We start from the raw sequence: 21,487 nt of genomic DNA on the forward strand, positions 1-21,487 counted from the left end.
AATGCACTTCTATAAACGATGTGCACATTTCCTTATCCAATAATGGCATCTAGGCTCAGTGCTCCATTTGTATTTCTCACTTGCAGAACTAGGAAAAAAAATAGAGCATTTTTGTTATAAAGTTAGCAATGTAAATTCTAGTAAAAATAATAAAATTTAATGATCACAAAAAATTCTTTTTTGCGTCATAACTGTAGAGTATGGTTGACAACTGGCTTTTATTATTATCAAAAGTATCTTAATCAACAAAATAAGTTTGTTATCCTCTTCCACTAACTTCCTTTTAACCAGTTATTTATGTTAGTAACATTCTAATAATTCATCTGTATGTCTGAAATGAACTATGGGGTCTGCTAATTAATATTATGCCTTGCTAAGTATATAGGTTCTACCATCCTTTTCTTCAAGGAAAGATATTCCATAATTAGATCTTAGGAGACAATGCAACAGTGTAGTATACATAGCACAATTCTGAATTTAAACAAAAATTGAAGACATTGTTTATTCCAATTAGCTAAGAGCAATGCAGTGTTCCCTTGTTCAAATGTTTACTGACAATATGAGAAGTCTTCAAAGCAGCCATCTGTATAAAAGAATGTGGCTTTAATCACTGTGAAATATCCTTTTAATGCCAAGAGGTTGCATATATTAAAGAAAGAAAGAAAGAAAGAAAGAAAGAAAGAAAGAAAGAAAGAAAGAAAGAAAGAAAGAAAGAAAGAAAGAAAAAATTAAACCATGCCTGTGGTATTCTTTTAGCAGATCACTGCTGCATGTAATGTTAATATATATAAACCATCCTAAAATACATATTATGCATCTTTATGTCAAGTCTGTCAGCATGGCCCTAATCCATGGAAGTGATTTCCTTTGATTTAATGTAATTTATTTCCAAGTAATTGTGCTCTGGATGGTAACTTATACATAATAAAGAACTATTATATTTTTACTTCTGCTAAAGCAAAAAAATACACTTAATTCCATTCTATTTTTACAGTGCCAGGTTAGATATATTGCAAGTCACTCAAAGCTTGGAATAAGCCAAAATAGCAATTTGCGTGGTCAGCCATCCAGAATCTCTTCTCATCACAAACCTTGCAGAATTTTTTTTTTCTCCTTTTCACTGACAGGGCATTGAAAAGTCGGGAATGAATGCAACCTACCTGATGAACAAAAGAGCCTTCTTTTCAGTTCTAATATGCTGTGAATTGCTATTTCTCACTGCTTTCGGCTGACATAAGATGATGAAACACAACCTGATGTAACACATTGCAATTCCTTTGATAATAACTTGGCGGGTTACTCAGAATTCTAATATGTTTAGGATACGTAAGAAAAATATTTGTGCTAATTCTTGAGAGACTATAGCAATTAATAGCAATTTCTGATTTTTTAAATAGAGAGATAGAGATATGTAATTACATATATATGAAAACCCATGTGATATAGTGCTAGAAAAGGAGCAGGGTTACCCAAGTTCTAGTCCTCTCTTAGGCATGGAAGCAGGCTATGGCTTTGGGACAGTAATTCTTTCTCAGTCTTAGACTAAGAAATGGAAAAACATCTTAACATCTACCAATGTGCACTGGACCAGCATGTTACATTATGGTCTATGTTGTTCTTCAGTTATTAAGTCGTGTCCAACACTTCGTGACCCCATGAACTATATTGCGCCAGGCCTTCCTGTCCTTCACTGCCTCCCGGATTTTGCTCAGTTTCATGCTCATTGCTTCAGTGATGCTATCTAACCATCTCATCCTCTGCCATCCCCTTCTCCGTTTACCTTCAATCTTTCCCATCATCACCATTTCTCAGGAGATAGGTAAGGTGGTCTCGTGCCCCCATCTCTTTAAGAATTTGCCACAGTTTGTTGTGATCCACATAATCAAAGGCTTTTGCATAGTCAATGAAGCAGTGTTTTTCTGGAACTCTCGTGCTTTTTCCATGATCCAACGAATGTTGGCAATTTGATCTCTAGTTCCTCTGCCCCTTTGAAACCCAGCTTGTACATCCAATAGTTCTCGGTTCACGTACTGCTGAAGCCTAGCTTGTAGGATTTTAACCATAACCTTGCTAGCATGTGAAATGAGTGCAATCGTGTGGTAGTTTGAACATTCTTTGGCATTGCCTTTCTTTGGAATTGGAACATAAATTAAGCTTTCCCAATCCTGTGGCCACTGTTGAGTTTTCCAAACCTGTTGGCATATTGAGTGCAGCACTTTAACAGCATCATCTTTTAGTATTTTAAATAGCTCAGCTGGAATGCTATCATCTCCACTAGCTTTGTTATTAGTAATGCTTCTGAAGGCCCACTTGACTTTGCTCTCTAGGATGTCCAGCTCAAGATCAGTGACCACACCAGCGTGGACATCAGGGACATTAAGATCTTTCTTGTATAGTTCTTCTGTGTATTCTTGCCACCTCTTCTTAATCTCTTCTGCTTCTGTTAGGTCCCTGCCTTTTTTGTCCTTTATCATGCCCATCTTTGCACTAAATGTTCCCTTGATATCTCCAATTTTCTTGAAGAGATCTCTAGTCTTCCCCATTCTATTGTTTTCCTCGATTTCTTTGCATTGTTCATTTAAGAAGGCCTTCTTATCTCTCCTTGCTATTCTCTGGAAATCTGCATTCAGTTTTTTATACCTTTCCCTTTCAATCTTGCTTTTCACATTCCTTCTTTCCACAGCTATTTGTAGAGCCTCATCAGACAGCCACTTTGCTTTCTTGCATTTCTTTTTCTCTGGGATGATTTTAGTTGCTGCCTCCTGTACAATGTTACGAACTTCCGTCCATAGTTCTTCAGGCACTCTGTCTACCAAATCTAATCCCCTAAATCTATTCATCACCTTCACTGTGTACTCACAAGGAATATGATTTAAGTCATACATGAGTGGTCTAGTGGTTTTTCCTATGTTCTTCAATTTAAGCCTAAATTTTGCAATAAAAAGCTTATGATCTGAGCCACAGTCAGTGAGAGGCCTTTATCCTGTGGTGGATTGACTCTGGCTGATGATATAGATATAGATATAGATATAGATATAGATATAGATATAGATATAGATATAGATATAGATATAGATATAGATAGAGAGAATATTCACATACACATACACAACTATTATATGCCATGTGCCTGAATTAACAAATCACCCTATGCCATACTTTGTTTACCATGCTTTGTACAATAAACCATAGTATTTTCCTGGTACTATTAAGATTATAAAGTGTGATTAGAAATTACAATGACTGGGTTCATATCCTATGGTAACCCTTCCCCCCCCCTCCCCAGGTCATATATATTATGAACAGGTACTAGAAACATCCCTAAGTAAACAATAAATAAAATTAATGTCTTTAGAAACATTTATAACTATCTTACTTTTATAAATTAAAGCCATAGAATATAACACAATAAGGCAATTCATCGATTTTTCCTTAAAATATTGTTTTGCTTACAGTATAAACTCTAATTTTGCTATGCCAAGTGAAATAGAAAATCTACTATATTAAATTAGGCAGACTTAGTTTAAACATTTCCTTTCATTAAACAGAGTTTGATTGGCAGTGGACCATAATCCATTCACATTCTTCTGCTGGTTTTAGATCCTGAGTAGGACTTAACTAAAGTGGTTCTGAATATATACCAGTAAGATAGATCTGAATATGCTTTTCAGACCTATGTAGAAATTAAGGATCTGAAATATTAATCTGGAAGCTTGAGAAGCTATTTCTGATTTCATTAACACTAGGCTGAACCATCAATTGACTCTAATGATGCAAGATGCCCTGCACCTTTTTATGTGGCAAAGGCCCAGTATCTAATAATTGTATGACAAGCAAAGTTAAAAGAGGTGGAAGTTTTTTGCAAATAAAATAACAGTGTGGCACCACTCCAAACTATTGTAATTTTTTGATGATCAGAGTTATTAAAATTCAGTAAATATAACTTCAATGCTAGAAATTGCTGTGAAAAAAATATTTCAAATAGTCTTTGTTTGAAAATACATTTTGTTAGATAGTATAAATGGTACAAAAATGTAATGCCTGAGGGACTGTCTCACCCCCATTACATCAACCCGTCCCACCCAGTCCAGCAGAGAAGGCATGTTGGGGATCCCATCAGTGAGAGAATGTTGACTGGCGGGTCCTAGGAGGAGAGCCTTCTCTGCTGTTACCCCCACCCTATGGAATACTCTCCCCCCAGAGGTGAGACGGGCCCCTTCCCTCCCAATATTTCGGAGGGAATTGAAGACTTGGCTCTGCCAACTTGCCTGGCGTGAGGAAAGATACAATCGGCACCTTGACGATGCGCCCTGAGTTTATTAACACTTAATTAACAGCTGCCTCTTGGAAATATTATAAAGGAAGTGTGTTTTTAGCATATTTTAATTAATTAATTAATATGCATCTATTTTAATCAATATTTATTCTATTTTTACTGCAAACCACCCAGAGTCACCCACAGTGAGATGGGGGGTGACAAATTTGAAAAATAAATATAAATAAATAAATAAATAGATGCCATCTGTCTGTTGGAAGAATTTTGTGGCAGTGGCAGTTTGGCCTTCTGAGATAGACATTGCCTGTGTCTGCATGATACACTGAGCCATAAGCTACCTAACTACATTTTATTCTAATGTCTTATGTGAATATAACCTATGTGCTTAATTAATGTTTCAATGTATTGTACACATCCAGGATATGCAGCTATTGAGAAAGCATGGTTAACTTAGCTATTGATAAATATATTGTTTGTATAGAGACAATGTTATTTTTTTCTACTGTTTTGGATCTGGGGAATGTTCTATTAGAGAAAGATTTCTCTTTGCTGTATGATCAACTTTTCTGAAAACAGAGAAGACAAAAAAGAGGTGTCTGGAAGACAAAAAATTGGTTTTCTTATCCCTCTTTGTTTGCTGAAATGATGTCAGGAAAGTGAGAAAAGCATCAGGTTTAATTTTCTATGACACTCAGAATGGCTTAGAACAATTATTCCTTTCTCTCCCCCCCCCCCCCCAACTTTCAAAGGAGAATAACTAGAACATCTTGAACAGAGTCTTGGAGAATTTAACCTAATGCTAGCCAGAAACTTTATAGTCATTAAAGTGTAAAATGAGAACGCCTGTTTGTTTGTCCTACAGACTACCCGCTAGGAACAACAATATCATCAAGTGTATTGGAAAATCTTATTTTCTTAAAGTAGAGACAGAATGGAATCTATCTCATTCCCTGCCCACCTCTCCATCCCATATAACTGCCAGTGGGCTGCTGTGAATTATAGTTTAACCACATCTGAAAGCTACAGGTTCTTCATCCCTGACTTAGAGATTTATCATGCAATAATATATGTGTTTCTTTTCTTAACTTTAACTATGTTGAACAGTGTGCTTTTATTATTGTTTCTGGTTATCTTTATATAGTCAGCCTAATGTATAAACACATAGAATTAGCTTTGATTGTTTTGTTCAGCTAACTGAAAGAAGCTGGTTAGCAAATACCAGAATAAAAGTATATTATTGCTAGATTTAGTAGGAGAGGAAAAAAAGATTAAGGTTGGTTTGTAGGTAGATGCCAGGAGGATAGTCTACTTCTAACTTATTTTCTGCTCTTTGTAGTTATAGTCTGCTTATTATAGTTATCCTATAATGATCAGTGAAACTACAAACAACTAATTTCTTTTGATATGCTTACCAAGTCCAAAGATGGATAACTGTGTATTCAAGTCATTCACAAGCTCATTTACGAGTAAATGTGAGTAAATGCCTGGTCTGTGAACTGTGGATTGGATTTTTTCTTCTGGTAGGTTCGTATCCTTTGATTTCTATCTCTCAGGCAGATATTTAGGAGACTCCGTTTTTCCCATCACTGGGCTCAAAATAAGTAAAAACCTTATCACCTGAAGCATATCTATAACACATCTGCTAAAATTATGTAAAGTGTATAGAAGTTGCTGCCTAATCCTGATTAAAGTTTACAGCTGTATCTTACATGCATATACACAGAAGTGTTGAATTCAGTTGGAAGTACTTCAAGATGGGGCAGGGAGAGATTCTAGGCTGTAGCTCATGGTGTAACTATTCAAGTAATAAAAATAGGATAGAAAAGGTAGTATCTTTTACTTATTACCCACTGATTTAGTTCACATAGCATGATAAACTATTATAATGTTTGATTTTGTGTTGATTTGTTGTATGAATCCAAGATTTTGGGTTAAAAATGATTTATGACTTAGTTGGCTGGCTTATCTAGCACAGTAGGTCATGATTTTTACTTTTTTAAAAAACTAAATTAGAGCTGTAAATCACAATTATAACTAAGCCATAATTGAAATGTGTCCCTACATTGTGCAGAGTGGATAGGTTCACCACTATGTAACATGGCTTTGTGCATTTTGCTAAATAATTATTCATTTTACCATAGGTTGTTGAATAAACTGCAACCACTGTATTCACAAATACAATGAAATAAATAATGGTTTGTAAACCATATTCATGTTTTGTATAAGCCAAAACCAAACCACATTATGGCTTTGTGCAATGTACTGTATCTGCGGCCACTGTGCAATATTCACAAAATCATAGTTAAAACAACACATGGTTTAGCATAAGGTGTGAGCTTTAACACTATCTGATCTACACTCAGGCAGTTTCTGTTTTTAAATTATTTATAACATAGCAAGCTAGATTGCTGGCATGTTGCATGCCACACATGTGTGCAGCCTGTTTAAACTTATGCCAAATGTGTGAAAAAATAAATAGGAAGTGGCATGATAGTTCAGAAAGGGTTTTTTTTTTTTTTATAGATGTAGTAGGAGGGTAGCCATGTCAATCTACAGTGGCAAGAAATCAGGAATCTGGTGGCAACTTTTCCAATCAACAAATTTTATTAAAAGTTTAATGAAAAAGCATATACCTTTTAATATTTATAGTCAGAAAAGGTTCTAGCAGATTCCTACTGATATTTTTATACCATTTTATATGATTGTTGCCATGACACAATATATATACACATACATACAAACATAGATAGATGGATGGATAGATAGATAGAATGTATTTATATGTTATTTTATTGCCATTGCAAATGTATGGAACAACAGCCAAAAACCTTTATGGTAAGCTTACTGTGAACAAATTAATAATAAATACTAAATCAGATGAGAGGTTGAAAAGACTGAGCCCAAAGTTCCCAAGCCTCAGACCAGCTTTTGCATGAAATCTTCATTGATTTATTTTAAACATCTAGATTTTGTTTTTACAATAAGCTCAAAGTAAGTTGCAACATAAAATAACATTAAAGCAATTTTTAAAAAATAATTACAAGCGGAGTAATTGCTAGTTTTATTTACAATCATAATCAACTTCTTTTCAAAAAGCAGAGCTGAAATCATGCACTGTGTTATGGATGTTAAACTGACTGATTTTTGTGTTACTATTTTGAACACAAGTGGCAAAGTGACAGAATTTACTTCTATGGAAGGCACAGGGCGAAGAGGAATATGACATAGAGTGACATTCTCTTGTTTAAATTGCTGTGCACCAAGGGAATGATTCACTTCACATGACTTGCATGTGTACTTCCAAATTCTTATAACAACATGACTTTTTTTTATATAGAACTGGCTTGTCTATCAAAGTAAAATATGCCTAGAAATTAAACTTGAAGAATGCAATATGATGTCAATTGATGTTTCAATGAGAAATAATACTCTCAGGGTTGCCTGGATACTAATAAGATGTGTGTCATAGAGGAATGGAAATGTAAATGAATGAACAAATTAGTTGTCAGCTTTAGCTTTACACTGCGATAAGGGCATGGGTAAGGGTGTGTAAGATAGATGGCATGCAAGATTAATCAGTGTACTTTGCATGTCTTTGGAATAGTTATTCAACTTCTCTGTTTAACTTTCATTCACTTAGGATCTTTTTAAAAATCAAATCTCATATTGTTAAGGATCAGGGTGGTTTACAATATAAATATTCATAATAAAATACTAAGTGAAAATGGAATCACTGAATGGTAATTTTCCCTTAAACACTTCTTTCTACTTTCAGTAAATCAGGCCAGTCAGGTTTTGCTGCTGCTTTTATAGACGATCATATCTCTAACATCAGTGAATTTTTTAAATGATCAACTACAAGATGAATTTTCAGTAATAATGTTATTTAGTGCAATGAAATACTAAATGAAAGAAAATATTTGAATGGTAATTGTGGTTTGAATGTTTACTGCTGGCTGTAATAGCTATCCAGCAAAATATAATTTGCACAGAAGATCACATCTCTGTCACTGGTGAAACTTTTAAACAGTATGAAAAAAAAAAAACCTTTAGTGAACAGCAGAAAAAATTATTTTAGATTAAAGATTAAGATTGTCTATGGTAAGCAACAAAGAGCTTGAGGAACAGAATGTTTTCAAGGACTGCTTTCTAAAACCTTTGCGCTGTGGTCAACAAAGAACTTGCTCATATTGTATGACCACCTTTTTATTCTTTAGAGACCCTGGGCTAATTAACAGATGTTGAGCAAAGTGCAGGGTCATATTAAAAAAACAAAACAAAATAAAACAAAACTAGTCCTTGAAATAGTTTTTTCCCAAATATTTATAACCATTAAATATCATGGTGGTGCCTGTGAATGGCACTCCTTTATATTTAGAATCTGCAAGTTTATTTTTTCTGGAAAATAATGGCTGGATTTGAGTAACATACTAAACCACAAGTTAACTAATCACATTTTCATTCAGCGTAACACAACATGTATGGTTCATTAATGGTCAAGAATATCATATCAGCCCAGACATAAGCATGCTGTGTGACTATTATGGGAAATCAATGAGGCATCAAAACATTGTTAGAGTGGAGGGAAAGACCATAATAAGTGGAACGAAACACAGATATCATACACTTCGGCAGATCCATTATTTTATGGTGTGGTTTCCGGTTGTATGTATATGTGTGACATTTTATATGTCTTTCTAACACCTCTTTTGCATTGGTTTACTCTGAAAATTTATGATAAATTGCTTCTCATTTTAGTGGTTTCCTTTGAATTTCAATAATATGAATTATGGGGGATTTAACAATAGATTCAGAGTAGATCCAAAGTGTGGCTTCTAGAGATCTCAGTCAAGCTGATAAAATATTTCTTAGATAATATTACTTCCCCTTGGGAAGCTGATGAAAAATCCCAAATCACTCACATACTACCTGCCCTATTATTTGTGTTTTCATTATGTACACATAGAGATGACAAGGCAGGAAATAGAAAGTCTGTGACCAGATAGAGCTGTTTTGTAAAAACAGTCCAGGTGCAACCAACTAGCCAGTATGAGAAAAGGACTATAAGCCATTCATTAAAAAAAAAAAAAAAAAGACAGTAGAAAGAAATTCAGTTTATATAAACTAACTCTGGGGTATAGTTTAGTTCTTCTTACTAAACTAGATATTATTTCAGAAAAAGCATGTTCCTGATTGTACAGATCCTGAACTCATAAGGAATGAAGGGAGTTAGTTTTCTTCAGCCTCTGATTTTCCTTGCTTTTCAGTCAGGTTCATTTTATAAATTGTATTTCATAATCTAGTTAGGGATGGGGGAAACTCTTCAAATAATTGGAAATGTCATTGCATGGAAAATTCAAGAGAAAGACAAAGATGTCCGCATCTGCCTCCCCATTGTTCCCTGGATTATGTCCCTGTCCCTGTCCTTTAGCATTATGAACTGAATTGCAATGACAACATAGAATGTAGAATATTTGTATATAATTTTATCTCAGAAGTAAATCAAATGGTCTTCAGTGAGGTTTATTTTTCAATAAATGTGCTTTAGAATAGTAGCTTTAAAAATACTTGACATTCATTCATTCATTCATTCATACAGCCAAGGGATTCTGAACATCTATTTTAAAAAATCAGCACTTTCTCTGACAAACAAATTTTATTAAAAGCCACATGCTTTTGTGAGCTGCAGCTCACTTCATCAGATGTTCATGAAAGTTTATACCTTTCAAAAATATCTGTTTGTTGGAAAAGGTGCTACCAGACTTGTGATTTTTTGCTACCATAGGCTAACATGGCTTTCCTCCTACAAAGTAGTCAGACATCTCTAATGGGAATGGTTTATGCATACTAGGTCAGCCCCAATGTTTTTGTGCATATTATTAAAATGATCTACTTCTGATGAGTTCAGTAAAATTCATACTGCAGTTTTTAAACACATATTTATCAACAGTGTTTATTTATAAACAATATAAGTGAAGTAATTATTGCTTTTCTCTTTGTTTTCAATTACAGCAGGAAAGGAGTTCAGAGAATTCAAGAAATAAAGGTAACGTTCATCACTAACTGGAGCACAAAGTATACTTGCGTTTGCTTTCTGTCCCTTTCAAATCAGTATGAATAAAAGACAAATGTGCTGCAAATTTACAACTGTAATTTTACACTGCAATTTTACAATTATAACATTACATTTTAAGTACTGCACAGAGTAATATGAGTTTTACTTAGAAATGTGTGAAGATACCAAGATATGTTCTTTTAAGGAATTATAAAATGTTTTAATTCTGGATTTTAAACATTTGCCTATGCTTTATGTATGTATATATTAGTTGGCTTTATTAATTCATTTTATTTATAACTTAGATTTATAAAGACTGCCCAAATCAGCATGGACTCTGGGCATAATTCTGTCTCTTATGCCAGCCTGGATCTCTTCATATCTGTATGATATAATGTATAAACAGTGGTATAATCTGTTTTCCAAATCTGCAACAAATAAAAACAAATACAGATACAAAAATAATGATCACAAGTTCAAATAGGTTTGGTCTAGCAATACCTATGATAGAAAAAATGGTATAGTGAAATAACTGATAAAGTGTTTCATGAAGTAAAGTATACAAGATGTTTGAACTGATGTCTCGTTATATTCATCTGGTTAATTTGGATTAGTATATAATGCTTGCTATTAGTTGTAGGCATTCATAATAATGTTAGGCTGTAACTTGCATATCTGGGCTGTAAAAATACAGAATACTTTTCCTTCCAGAAGAGGGAAACAAATACTTTTGAGTTTTCTGTATCTTTGCTGCCTTCTAATGATTATCTAGATTTTTGTAGCCTGAGTATAGTAGCTTTAATGTAGATAAAATATTTTGTTGCCCCAAAACAGAGGAAGTGTATTCAGTGGTGGAAGATACTATATATGCAGCACAGGGTTGAATTGTGGGCTCTTGAGTTCTCTGAGTTTGTCTTCTTGCAGACATTTTATTACCAGTCTAAAAAACATCATCAGTGTTCTGATGTAGGGTAATTAGGTTTGTTGGCTGTTTATAAATAGCAGCTTATTCCTATAAGCATGGTATTGTTTCTTATTTGCTTTATTCCTGTTTATTTAGGTTTGGGTTCATGAGTGTGTGATAAGGGAGAATGTGTTCAAGGCTGTTTGCCCTTTCTTTGACCTCTAGTTGTACCTTTTGAATGACTTATAAACTGAATTTATTTCTATGCCTGTTGATGGATAATTTGTCAAAGCACCAAGCTTCTAGGAATCATCTTGCATTTTTAGGCCTGGCTTCATCTAAAATGTGTACAGTTTTCCAGGTGAAATTGTGCACATTTTGAATCTAACTGGCAGAACAAGCCACTGTGTATAAGCAGGTAACAGACCTTATCTCTCCCACATTAATAATGAAACAGCTGCAAGAAGAAAACCAAGCTCAGACAACCTTAAAAATCCAGCAAGAGATGATGGATGGATGGATGGATGGATGGATGGATGGATGGATGGATGGACAGATGAGAGAGAGAGAGAGAGAGAGAGAGAGAGAGAGAGAGAATATTGTTGTTGTTTAGTCGTTAAGTCGTGTCTGACTCTTCGTGACCCCATGAACCATATTGCGCCAGGCCTTCCTGTCCTTCACTGCCTCCCGGAGTTTGCTCAGTTTCATGCTCATTGCTTCAGTGATGCTATCTAACCATCTCATCCTCTGCCGTCCTCTTCTCCTTTTGCCTTCAATCTTTCCCAGCATCAAGGTCTTCTCCAAAGAGATCTCTCTTCGCATTAGGTGACCAAAGTATCTGAGCTTCAGCTTCATTATCAATGAGCAATCAGGGTTGATGAGAGAATATTACAGATGAACTATACTTCCAACTTTTGTTTGTTCTCTCATGTTTCTGAACGCACTTAATGATTTTATTTTTAGGATTTGTCAAGAAATTTTATACTTCTCTATATTAATGGCAGTTTGACTTATATTTTTGATCCCTAAAAAGAGCTCTTGAACATATTTGGTATACATTAGCAATGGGGGAGAAATCACAAACAACTAATGTGAAGTCAACAAATGGCCTTGGGAAGTCCTCCGCAATTAATAATAATTTTCTGCTTAACTATTTGTGAAAAACTAAACAAGACAGACACTATGATTGTCTAAGACCAAGTGGACTTTCTGTAATTCAATATGTCAAGTACAAGTCCCTCTATAGGGAAATTCAGTGTTTTCATCTTTTTGGATATGCAAAGCTGTTCCACTCATTGAAGTTAATGGAAACTCATGCTAACACATATGCTCACCAGAGCACTGATACCTACAAGGAATTAATGGATTTGCATAAAAAAGAAAGTTATGACCACAGTTTTCCTGTAAGCTCTTCACTATTTTCTTAAATATTTTTCTCTGAACCTACCATGAAGCTTTCTCAAAAGAAATGAAAAGCTTTTCTTGAGTTTTAGAAATATTAGCAGAAATGTAGATTTGTGGAGAATATGTCATACAAATTGTCCAAATTTGGCTGCCTTTAATGAGATCTGAGAGATGCCATTAGATTACTGAAGTGGATTAAATCTCTTTACAGGTAGAGTTGGATGGATGAGTGGTATCAATAAAGTTTACAGAAATCTCGAATGTATTTGGATTTATCATATACAGAGATTCAAAAAGGAAATAATGTCTTAAATCCCTCTCTGTCATGGTAACAATATCTAAAAACAATTTCTATCCTTTTAATATAATCTGTGCATTAAAAAAAAGTTGGTTTTTACACAATATTCTTTTATTGTATTCTGGCCTCTGCTATTTATTATTTGTTCTGGAAGCTAATGGTTCATACTGACTGATATGTTGGAAACTTATTTGCTTGCTTGTCTTTGACCTAGGTGGCTGCTACACATTGGGGATGTATGAGTTTGGGGAATATACAGAGCTCATGAGCAACTCCCAGTGAGGGTATTGTTCAGAAACAAAATTGGGGGAAGCTATATATTTATTATTGTTCTTTCTCTTAAAAAATAATAAACAATTTATCCCCCAAAATAAACTCAAAATTCATTTACAACAGCATATATCTGACAACATGTTTCGATGTCTAGCTATTAGGAGTTTGTAGGCTCTGAAAATATATAGGTGTCACTCAGTTTGTAAATTGATATTTGGATTTTTTAATTCCTTTATCAAAAGGACAAACATTACTTAGATTTCCCAGTTTAGCATTCAAAAGTACTCTCTTTTTCTAAATGTATTTGTGTCCTTTTCTCTTTACCAATATGTTTTTTTTTTCATCTATTGTTGGTAAATTAAATAATTTTGGTGATTTGGTAGACATGTTTTGAATAAAGACTGTCCATGGAAGGGTTTCCTGTCCATTAAAGAAGGGTTTTCTGTTTATGTTTTATGAAATAATAATGTGTGTGTGTGTGAGTGTGTATAAGCACATTCACATACATACACGTATACCAGTGTTGTCCAAACTTGGCCACTTTAAGATGAGTGGACTTCAACTCCCAGAATTCCCCACCCAGCATGGCTGGCTGGGGAATTCTGAGAGTTGAAGTCCACTCATCTTAAAGTGGCCAAGTTTGGACAACACTGATGTATACACATTTACATTTACATTTTTTCCAAGCGTTGGTGTTGGTGTGCTGCACACAGGAGCATGTGTTCTCCATCCCATTTGGCAGTTTCTACAGGTTTTTTGGTGCTGTTGTGATGGCTGCTTTCTCAAGGTATGGTCTGGCTGGCATTGTGGTGTGGCCGCTGGGGGCGTCAGAGCCCATTGATCTGGGCTCGCTGTGGGGAAAGGTGTTGCTGATTTCCAATGTGGCTTCTCTTTGAGGCACGATGACCCAGGACTTCACTTAGTTCCATGAACTGCAGCAGCATTTCGGTCTTCAGAGGCTCACGGTGCTGGCTTTCCCCTCTAACCAGTTTGGTCACCAGGAAAATGCCACCAATGGAGAGATCCTGAAATCCCTGAAATATGTCTGCCCAGGCAATGGACATGAGCCCAACTTCACTGTGTTTGAGAAGTGTGAAGTCAATGGGGAAAATGCTCACCCTCTTTTCAAGTTATTGAAAGAATCATTGCCTTTCCCACCTGATGATCCTGTGTCTCTGATGATCGATCCAAAGTTCATAATTTGGTCTCCTGTGTGACATCGCTTGGAATTTTGAAAAGTTCCTCATTGGTCGTGATGGGGTGCCTTTCAAACATTACAACAGGAAATTTGAAACCTGACGCAGGATGACATTGAAAAGCTGCTTCAGCAAACCATTTAGATTGGACCAGATAAAATCTTACTAAAACTTCCCTACCTCTCTGCTTTCACCTAGGTTTTTAAAAATATATAAGGCTATTGTAGGTTTAAATGTAACTCTCCATGCTAAATTAAATTTATAAATCTAGACCATCCCATTCAGAGTGAAGGACTTATTTATTTATTTATTGTTGTTGTTGTTATTTGTTTTGTCTTTGACTTACAAAATTGAAAAAAAAAAAAGACAACTCATCTACACGAATCTTATGTTAACTAATTACCAATGTGTGGTTGCCAAACTGCAGCACTATGCCAGCAATGAATAATTTTCAGGAATAATTCTTTGATTTGTGACAATATTTATTTATAAGGAAGTTTCAGCAACAGTTTGGTTCACTTTTCTATTCCTAAATTCTAAATCTATCTTTCATATTTCTGTTAAGATATTAGAATTCCTCATCTTAATATAGAGTATCATTTTATACATTCTTAATATTATATATTTACCATATTTAAATTATACTTTCAAATTTTGTTTAAGTGCTGCTCCCTGCTTCTACTATTTCATTTTTATTTTTTTAAAGAAATGTTCTGATACTGCCTCACTCCAGTCAAGAAAGAACAATCCCTTGCAGAGATAGAGAGTACTGTTTCTGCAAGAGAAATAATGCATGTCTTTTTTACCCTTTTAATCTGTACCTATTTAGTACACATAATAACATCCAGTATTTCATTTAATTTTCTCCAAAATTATGACAAAACTTTAAACACATTTAGTCTAATCTCTGAAAATCAATATTATACCTTCACAGTCTACCAGTTTCTCTTTTAATACCTTAGTTGCTTTAAATGGATCTGACAACACAGGTAAAAGATCATTAGTATGTAAGTTAATAAGTATTCCTATAGTGGAATGGTTGAGCCTGTGGAGTGAAAATCTGGAAATTTCAAACCACTTTGCCAGAAATCCTTGGAATCCTTGCTCCACCACTACCTTCCTTTATAGTGGCTTGATAGTTCTCACTGCCACCATCTACTGTATCTACTCTATCCTATGAAATGCTTTACCTGGCAACCTCCCCGCTAAACCCAGCATATGAGAGAGTAAAAGGAAGTAAAAGAAAAAGGATCAAAAGGAAATAAATTATATAGCTCAATCTTCTGCCTGTAAAACTGAGGCATGTGTAGGGAAATCGGTCCCTGGTCCCTGTTCTCCTTTATGGGCAAATAGACCAATCTCAGAAAAAAGAAATAGACTTTATTTTTTGAAAAAGGAAAAGTGTGTGTGAAAAAATACTTTTGAATTTTAAGTAGTCACATGCAAAACAATTAGTAGGAAGAAATAAAATGTATAGGGCTGCTCAAATCATAGGCAACACTTCACAAGAACATCCTATAGAAAAAGTTGCAGAAAGCAAGGTTTTGAAAGGATCCAAAGATAATACTTTGAAGCAACTCTCACAAAAAGAGATGACAATCTGAGCAAAGCACACAAGAACTGAGCTTGTGTAAAGACAGTAATTATCAGAGACAATAAATTAGATTTAAAAACACAGAAAAAGAAATGCATCTAATATTTTGCCTATTCATCCAGACAATAGGCAAACTTCTGCACGCAGCTTCGTTCTTTCTGCCAGTAGCTTCTAAAAAAACAAAACAAACTTTTTTTCCTCCTGAAAAGTGTGCCTGAAGATCCTGCCTGAAACACAGGAATGTGTATTCTCTGTTTGGGAAGCAGCTGTCAATCTTGTGAAAACTGGATAACACTGAAACAATTCCTGTCTTCAAATTGAATCTTTTAATATTCTGTCTTAACATTGAGTCAAAGGTTCCATAACTATAATAAACTATAATAATGTCCAGATATAATGGACATCCTTCTCTCATAACATGGTAATGTGTGATAGGATATGAACTCCAATTATGGAGTCCTTTATAATTCTTGTAGATTGCTAGTACACGTCAAGTGATCTCTTAGACTTTGGACCAATGAGTATTTCTTTAAGCCTCGAATATTAAAAAGTCCAATCTAATGATTTTCAGTGCTCTAGTATCATTGAAACTATAAGGGTGTTAAGAACAATATACTATATAAGCAATACATAACTGGCAATCATTGATATTTCTTTTCATACTGTACAAAAATCTGAATTGCAGTGTTTTATACACAGAGAGAGAGAGAGTTATCCCCTTTCCACATAATACAATGCAGGGGCTTTTGTTTAGTTATAAACTATGAAAGCTTGGTTCTTATTACTATGTGGGGAAAATTTGTTGTAATTTGTTGTGCCTTGGTGTGAGTGGATAATTTTAGAAGCCTATATAAACATTGGTCAAAGTGAAGTACCTCTGAGTGGATTTAAAATAACTTTTTTAAAATGACCTATGTGTAAAAGATTTCAATTCCAATAGCACTCTTAAATTTTGCTTTACAGGGAGCTATCTACCACAATCATTTGTTTGAAAACATGATGCCCTTTCAGTGATGTTTCCTCATATAAGTCAGCTAGCAAAGCATGCTTGGGGCTAACTAGAAAACACAAAGGAAAATTAAGTCACCTCATGTCCTATCCTTTTATAGTTTAGTAGTGTTTCTCCTTTATGTAGAAATGCTTGAGGAGTCACTTGAGAGTTCTGACTATTTGATCCCTTTAAAGAAAATGTATCTCCTTTGCTTTAGCATAGAAATGTCATGATTATGCTATTATGTAAATGCATACATTTCCAGTGTTGGTTCTTCTTGGTGTAATGCAGTATTAACCTAATCAGTAAATAGGAATAGGAGATACTAATGCTTTAAATGGAAAAGAGAAAGCATTAAAGGAATTACCAGGAGACTAGAAAGAAAGGTGTATGAAGAGAAATTGATGGAATAGTTAATGTTTAGCTTTGGAAAAAAACAAAAAACTGAGGAGTGGATATGATAGCTTTCTTTAAATAAATACTGTATTCTCTTTATACAAGCTCAGTTCTTGTGTGATTAAAGGTTACCATACAGAATGTCAAGACATGTTCTCCTCATTCTAAAATGTAGGACACATAATAATGGATTCAAATTATGGGAAGGCAAATTCTGGTTAAATTTTAGGAAAACAATAATAACAAAATACTTATTAACAGTAACAGCAATTCAGCAGTAGAATCTATTATTTAGAAAGGTAGTGAGTTTCTAAATGGTTGGGTTGGGTTTAACTGGAAGCTAGACAGTCATCTATTGAAGGGGCTTTAATCTGGATTCCTGCAATGAACAGGATATTGTCTTAATGACCTATATGGCTCTCAGCCTCTCTTTCAAGGAGACACTGCAACACATCTTGCAATAATCATTTTGCAGTAATTCTTCTTAAAAAAAAAAAAAGAACAGGAGAAACCAAACTACTGGAACACTTTAGAACATTGTGTCATGAATTGGCTTGCCATTTTTATGGCAATTTGTGAACAAAATCGTGTAGTAATAAACAGAATTGGCAGGGTGAGAATTCTAAAGAAAAGCTTTCAGCAGCTCTCCTAAAGCCAATATTGTGGCCCTGAAGGCACAAAAAGTAAACTTAAAAAGAGAAATAAGCCCTGACAGAGTTAAACTGCAGGCATTACAAATAATGAAATAAGTAGTCCTTTCATCTTATTTTCTTGCTAGTATTCTCAATACACATTCAATGCCATGACAGGGTCAATGCTATGCAATCCTTCAATAATAAAAATAACTATAATAAGCACAAAGTTCAAGAAATATTTTAAAGGATTTAATGATTGTCATTTAAGTGTTTGGATTCAGAGATCATTATATTTAGTAGCCTGAAAAAGTGGTATAGTCTTCTGCAGGTATAGGATGAATGGACCTTTTACTCCAGAGTAATTCATTCAATACTCAAAAACAACCTGTAAACTGAAAAAAAACAACAACAGGAAAACTTGTCTTTATTTTACAGATTTTTGATAAAGAGGCAGGCACAAAAACTGAAACCATCTCCCACCTATTATGTTAAGTTCCTTGTCCTGACTTACCTGAACTTGCCTATTTTACAATCTTACAAATAAAATAGTTCCTTCAAAAATGCTTTTCCCTTTTTAAATATAAATTATTATTGCTTGTGAGGGATATTCAGGAAAAACAAGGTAATTAATACAACACCAGTACATACTAATTTTTTTTTTTTAATCTTGGAGATGGTTGTTTTTCAATATCATGGGGAAAATATTTCTCAAACATTCAGAACAGCTAATTGAACAGGAGTTGGCTCAGCTCCTAATATCACAGAGTGTATAGGACCTTTATTTTAGGGGAATGAAAAAAAACTGATTAAATAATTTGTGTTATATGGTACATATATTCTAAACATGAAATCTTCAACTATTTCTGTGTACTGAGAAATATAAATAAATACTGTAAATAACTTTGGAGTCTTTGGTGCTCTCCGAGCTTGGTTGTTTCATTACAGATGTTTCGTTACTTGACTAGATAACATAATTGGTGCTGGTAAATGTGTGGTATGCTTCCTGTTTATATACAATACCATGCACTCCCCACTACAGTGCCTCCAGAAAATCAGACCTGAAAACAGAAGAAGATTAAATTATGTTTTCATTCAGTATCATGGCACTCTTTACATCCATAGACCCAGAACTAGAGAAATAATCCATGGCAGCAGTACTACACAACACACCTGACCTAACCAAATACACTAAGATTGAAATACCAGAATCACAGACCACATCAACCTCTGCCTCACTATCTACTTTCAGTCTGATGGACAAATATACCAACAAATCAAAGGAATTGGATCGCCACTCTCAGAACTCATAGCAGAGACTGTAATGCAGGGTCTACAAACTATGCTACTTCCACACTTACAACCAAAAGTATGGATCTGGTATGTGGATGACCTTTGTCATGGTAAAAAAGAAACAATTACAGAAGACACGTGAAACAATCAACAACATCTTCAAAGGAATAAAATTAACAAGGGAAGAAGAAAACAATGCACTATGCTTCCTGGATATCCTCATCAGCAGAGGAAATGACAGCAAATTAGAAACGCAAGTCTATCAAAAAGAACCCACACTAACCAAGGGCTCCATTAACAAAGTAACAACCTAATGTCTCAAAAGCACTGATGATGTTACCTAGTCAGGTAATAAAATGTCTACAATAAAACAACCAAGCTCAGAGAGCGCCAACATCTGCACAGTTCACCACTGAGCTATATATATTCGCTTTATTGTGGTCATTAACCAGCACAAGGGAACTGTATTTAAATATCCAAAATATGTATTTAGGCTGTATCAAACACAAGAAAGCACTTTTGCTAGAAAGTGTGACTACACTATGTTCTTGACTAGTGATTTAAATCATAACTACTCTGTGCCTTTAGGACTTCACATCACAATAATTGTATTATGTCTGACATTTTGTTGTAAGGTTCTAATCAGGCAATGTTAATTACCCTGACATTTATGGGGAAACAAACACTGTCAAGTATGGTCCTTCCAGGAAATGTTTGACCTGTTTTAGCTGCAGCTTTTTCCTTAGGACAGTGGAAAATATCAGAGAGAATGAGCTATACTTGATTTGACACTAACAGGTAGGGAAGAGTGAGTTCATGAAGTGGAAGTAGTAGAAAGAAATTTGGTAAAATGACCTTTTAATGACAGATTTTTAGGCTAAACTAAAGCCAAGTATAGTCAAACATCTGTCTTAGATTTTTTTAAAAATGGAGTTTAATAAAAGTACAATCACATGGCAGGAAAAAGTAACAGAGAAACATCATCAAGACGTATGTGAGTTCTTTAAGAAGGAGATAACACAATGTCTTGTTTAAGCTCTTTATAATTTCATGGACATTGATGGAAATTATTTTATTATTTTTCATAGAGAAAGAATGCCCTAGTGCTAAAAGGATATCAGAGCAAATGTAAAATTATATATAAAGGAAGAAAGTATTACCTTTCTACCCTGTATTCCTATATTATAATTTACATATTATTGAGAATTATAGGTTGAAATGCTCGTATTGCTGCTTCTTACATTTGTACAACACACTGCAGAATGTGTCACTGCAAGAATTTTCAATTTTGGGGAAGGGAGAGTGTTTACCAATTGCTCCCCATTACCTCTGGCTTTCCAGGATGCTCACTAACACATCAGGTAAATGCTGTCTTTTTTTTTTTTTTTTTACCCCTGGACTGCAGCCAATTACTATTTCATTTTTTCATAAATGCTCTGGAAATCATGTGGGACTCAAAGATATCTTGGGGAATAAAGATTATTTCCAAATATTAGAATGGATACTACTTTAAGATGTTAACTCCCCCCCCCTACCTTTTTTTTCCTTTAGAGAGCATATTTAAAAAAATATTTAAATTAACCAGGCCTACCCATTAATATATAAATGAAAAACATTTATTTTTCATTTACACTTTTTAGCAAAGGCATGGCTTCTACCATGTCAACAGCTGAATTGCTGTGAATGTTCCCAGTATTTATTTATTTATTGCCTACTTACTAAGACTATATGCCACCCCAGTTGTAACCGACTCTGAGTTTGTAGGTCTATAGACCTACAAACAATAGAAAAATTTAAACAGTATGCAGGAATCTACATAACAACAATAACTGAAAACTAATCTCACATTCAATCCCAACAGGGGTCAAGACAATTGCCAATGCTCAAACCCCAAAGTTCCATGGAAAAAAACAGGTTTTAATAACTTTGTGGAATGCCAGGGAAGTTGGACACTCTCTGATATCGTTGGAATGCTGTTCCAGAAAATGGGCCAGTGAGAGAGATTGACTAATTCTAAGTTCCATGTGGATTCACTCCATGCACAGAAACTACTGAAAGTAGGTAGTCCCATAAATACTCAGATCCCGAGCTACTTCTAACTTCTACACCAAGGAAGGCAAGTTGAAGTCCTCAAAGGACCACTAGCCTGGGGAACTCTGCTGCCAACACCAAGCT

General features: G+C 34.6%; 1 protein-coding gene and 1 pseudogene across 1 annotated transcript in view; both read left to right on the forward strand.

Annotated features, from left to right (window-relative positions):
* Positions 1-21,487, forward strand: part of FSTL5 (follistatin like 5) — a 372,757-nt gene that overhangs the window by 65,620 nt on the left and 285,650 nt on the right. Inside the window, exon 3 of the mRNA XM_088132701.1 lies at positions 10,289-10,322. Coding sequence (XP_087988827.1) covers positions 10,289-10,322 — 34 coding nt within the window. The remainder of the gene's footprint in view (positions 1-10,288; positions 10,323-21,487) is intronic.
* On the forward strand, positions 13,981-14,550 carry LOC103063582 (glutathione peroxidase 1 pseudogene; annotated as a pseudogene).

The sequence above is a fragment of the Python bivittatus genome, unplaced genomic scaffold, assembly GCF_059951505.1.
Source record: "Python bivittatus isolate LINGU-HERP-01145 unplaced genomic scaffold, Pbiv_v1 ctg000070_np1212, whole genome shotgun sequence".
NCBI lineage: Eukaryota > Metazoa > Chordata > Lepidosauria > Squamata > Pythonidae > Python > Python bivittatus.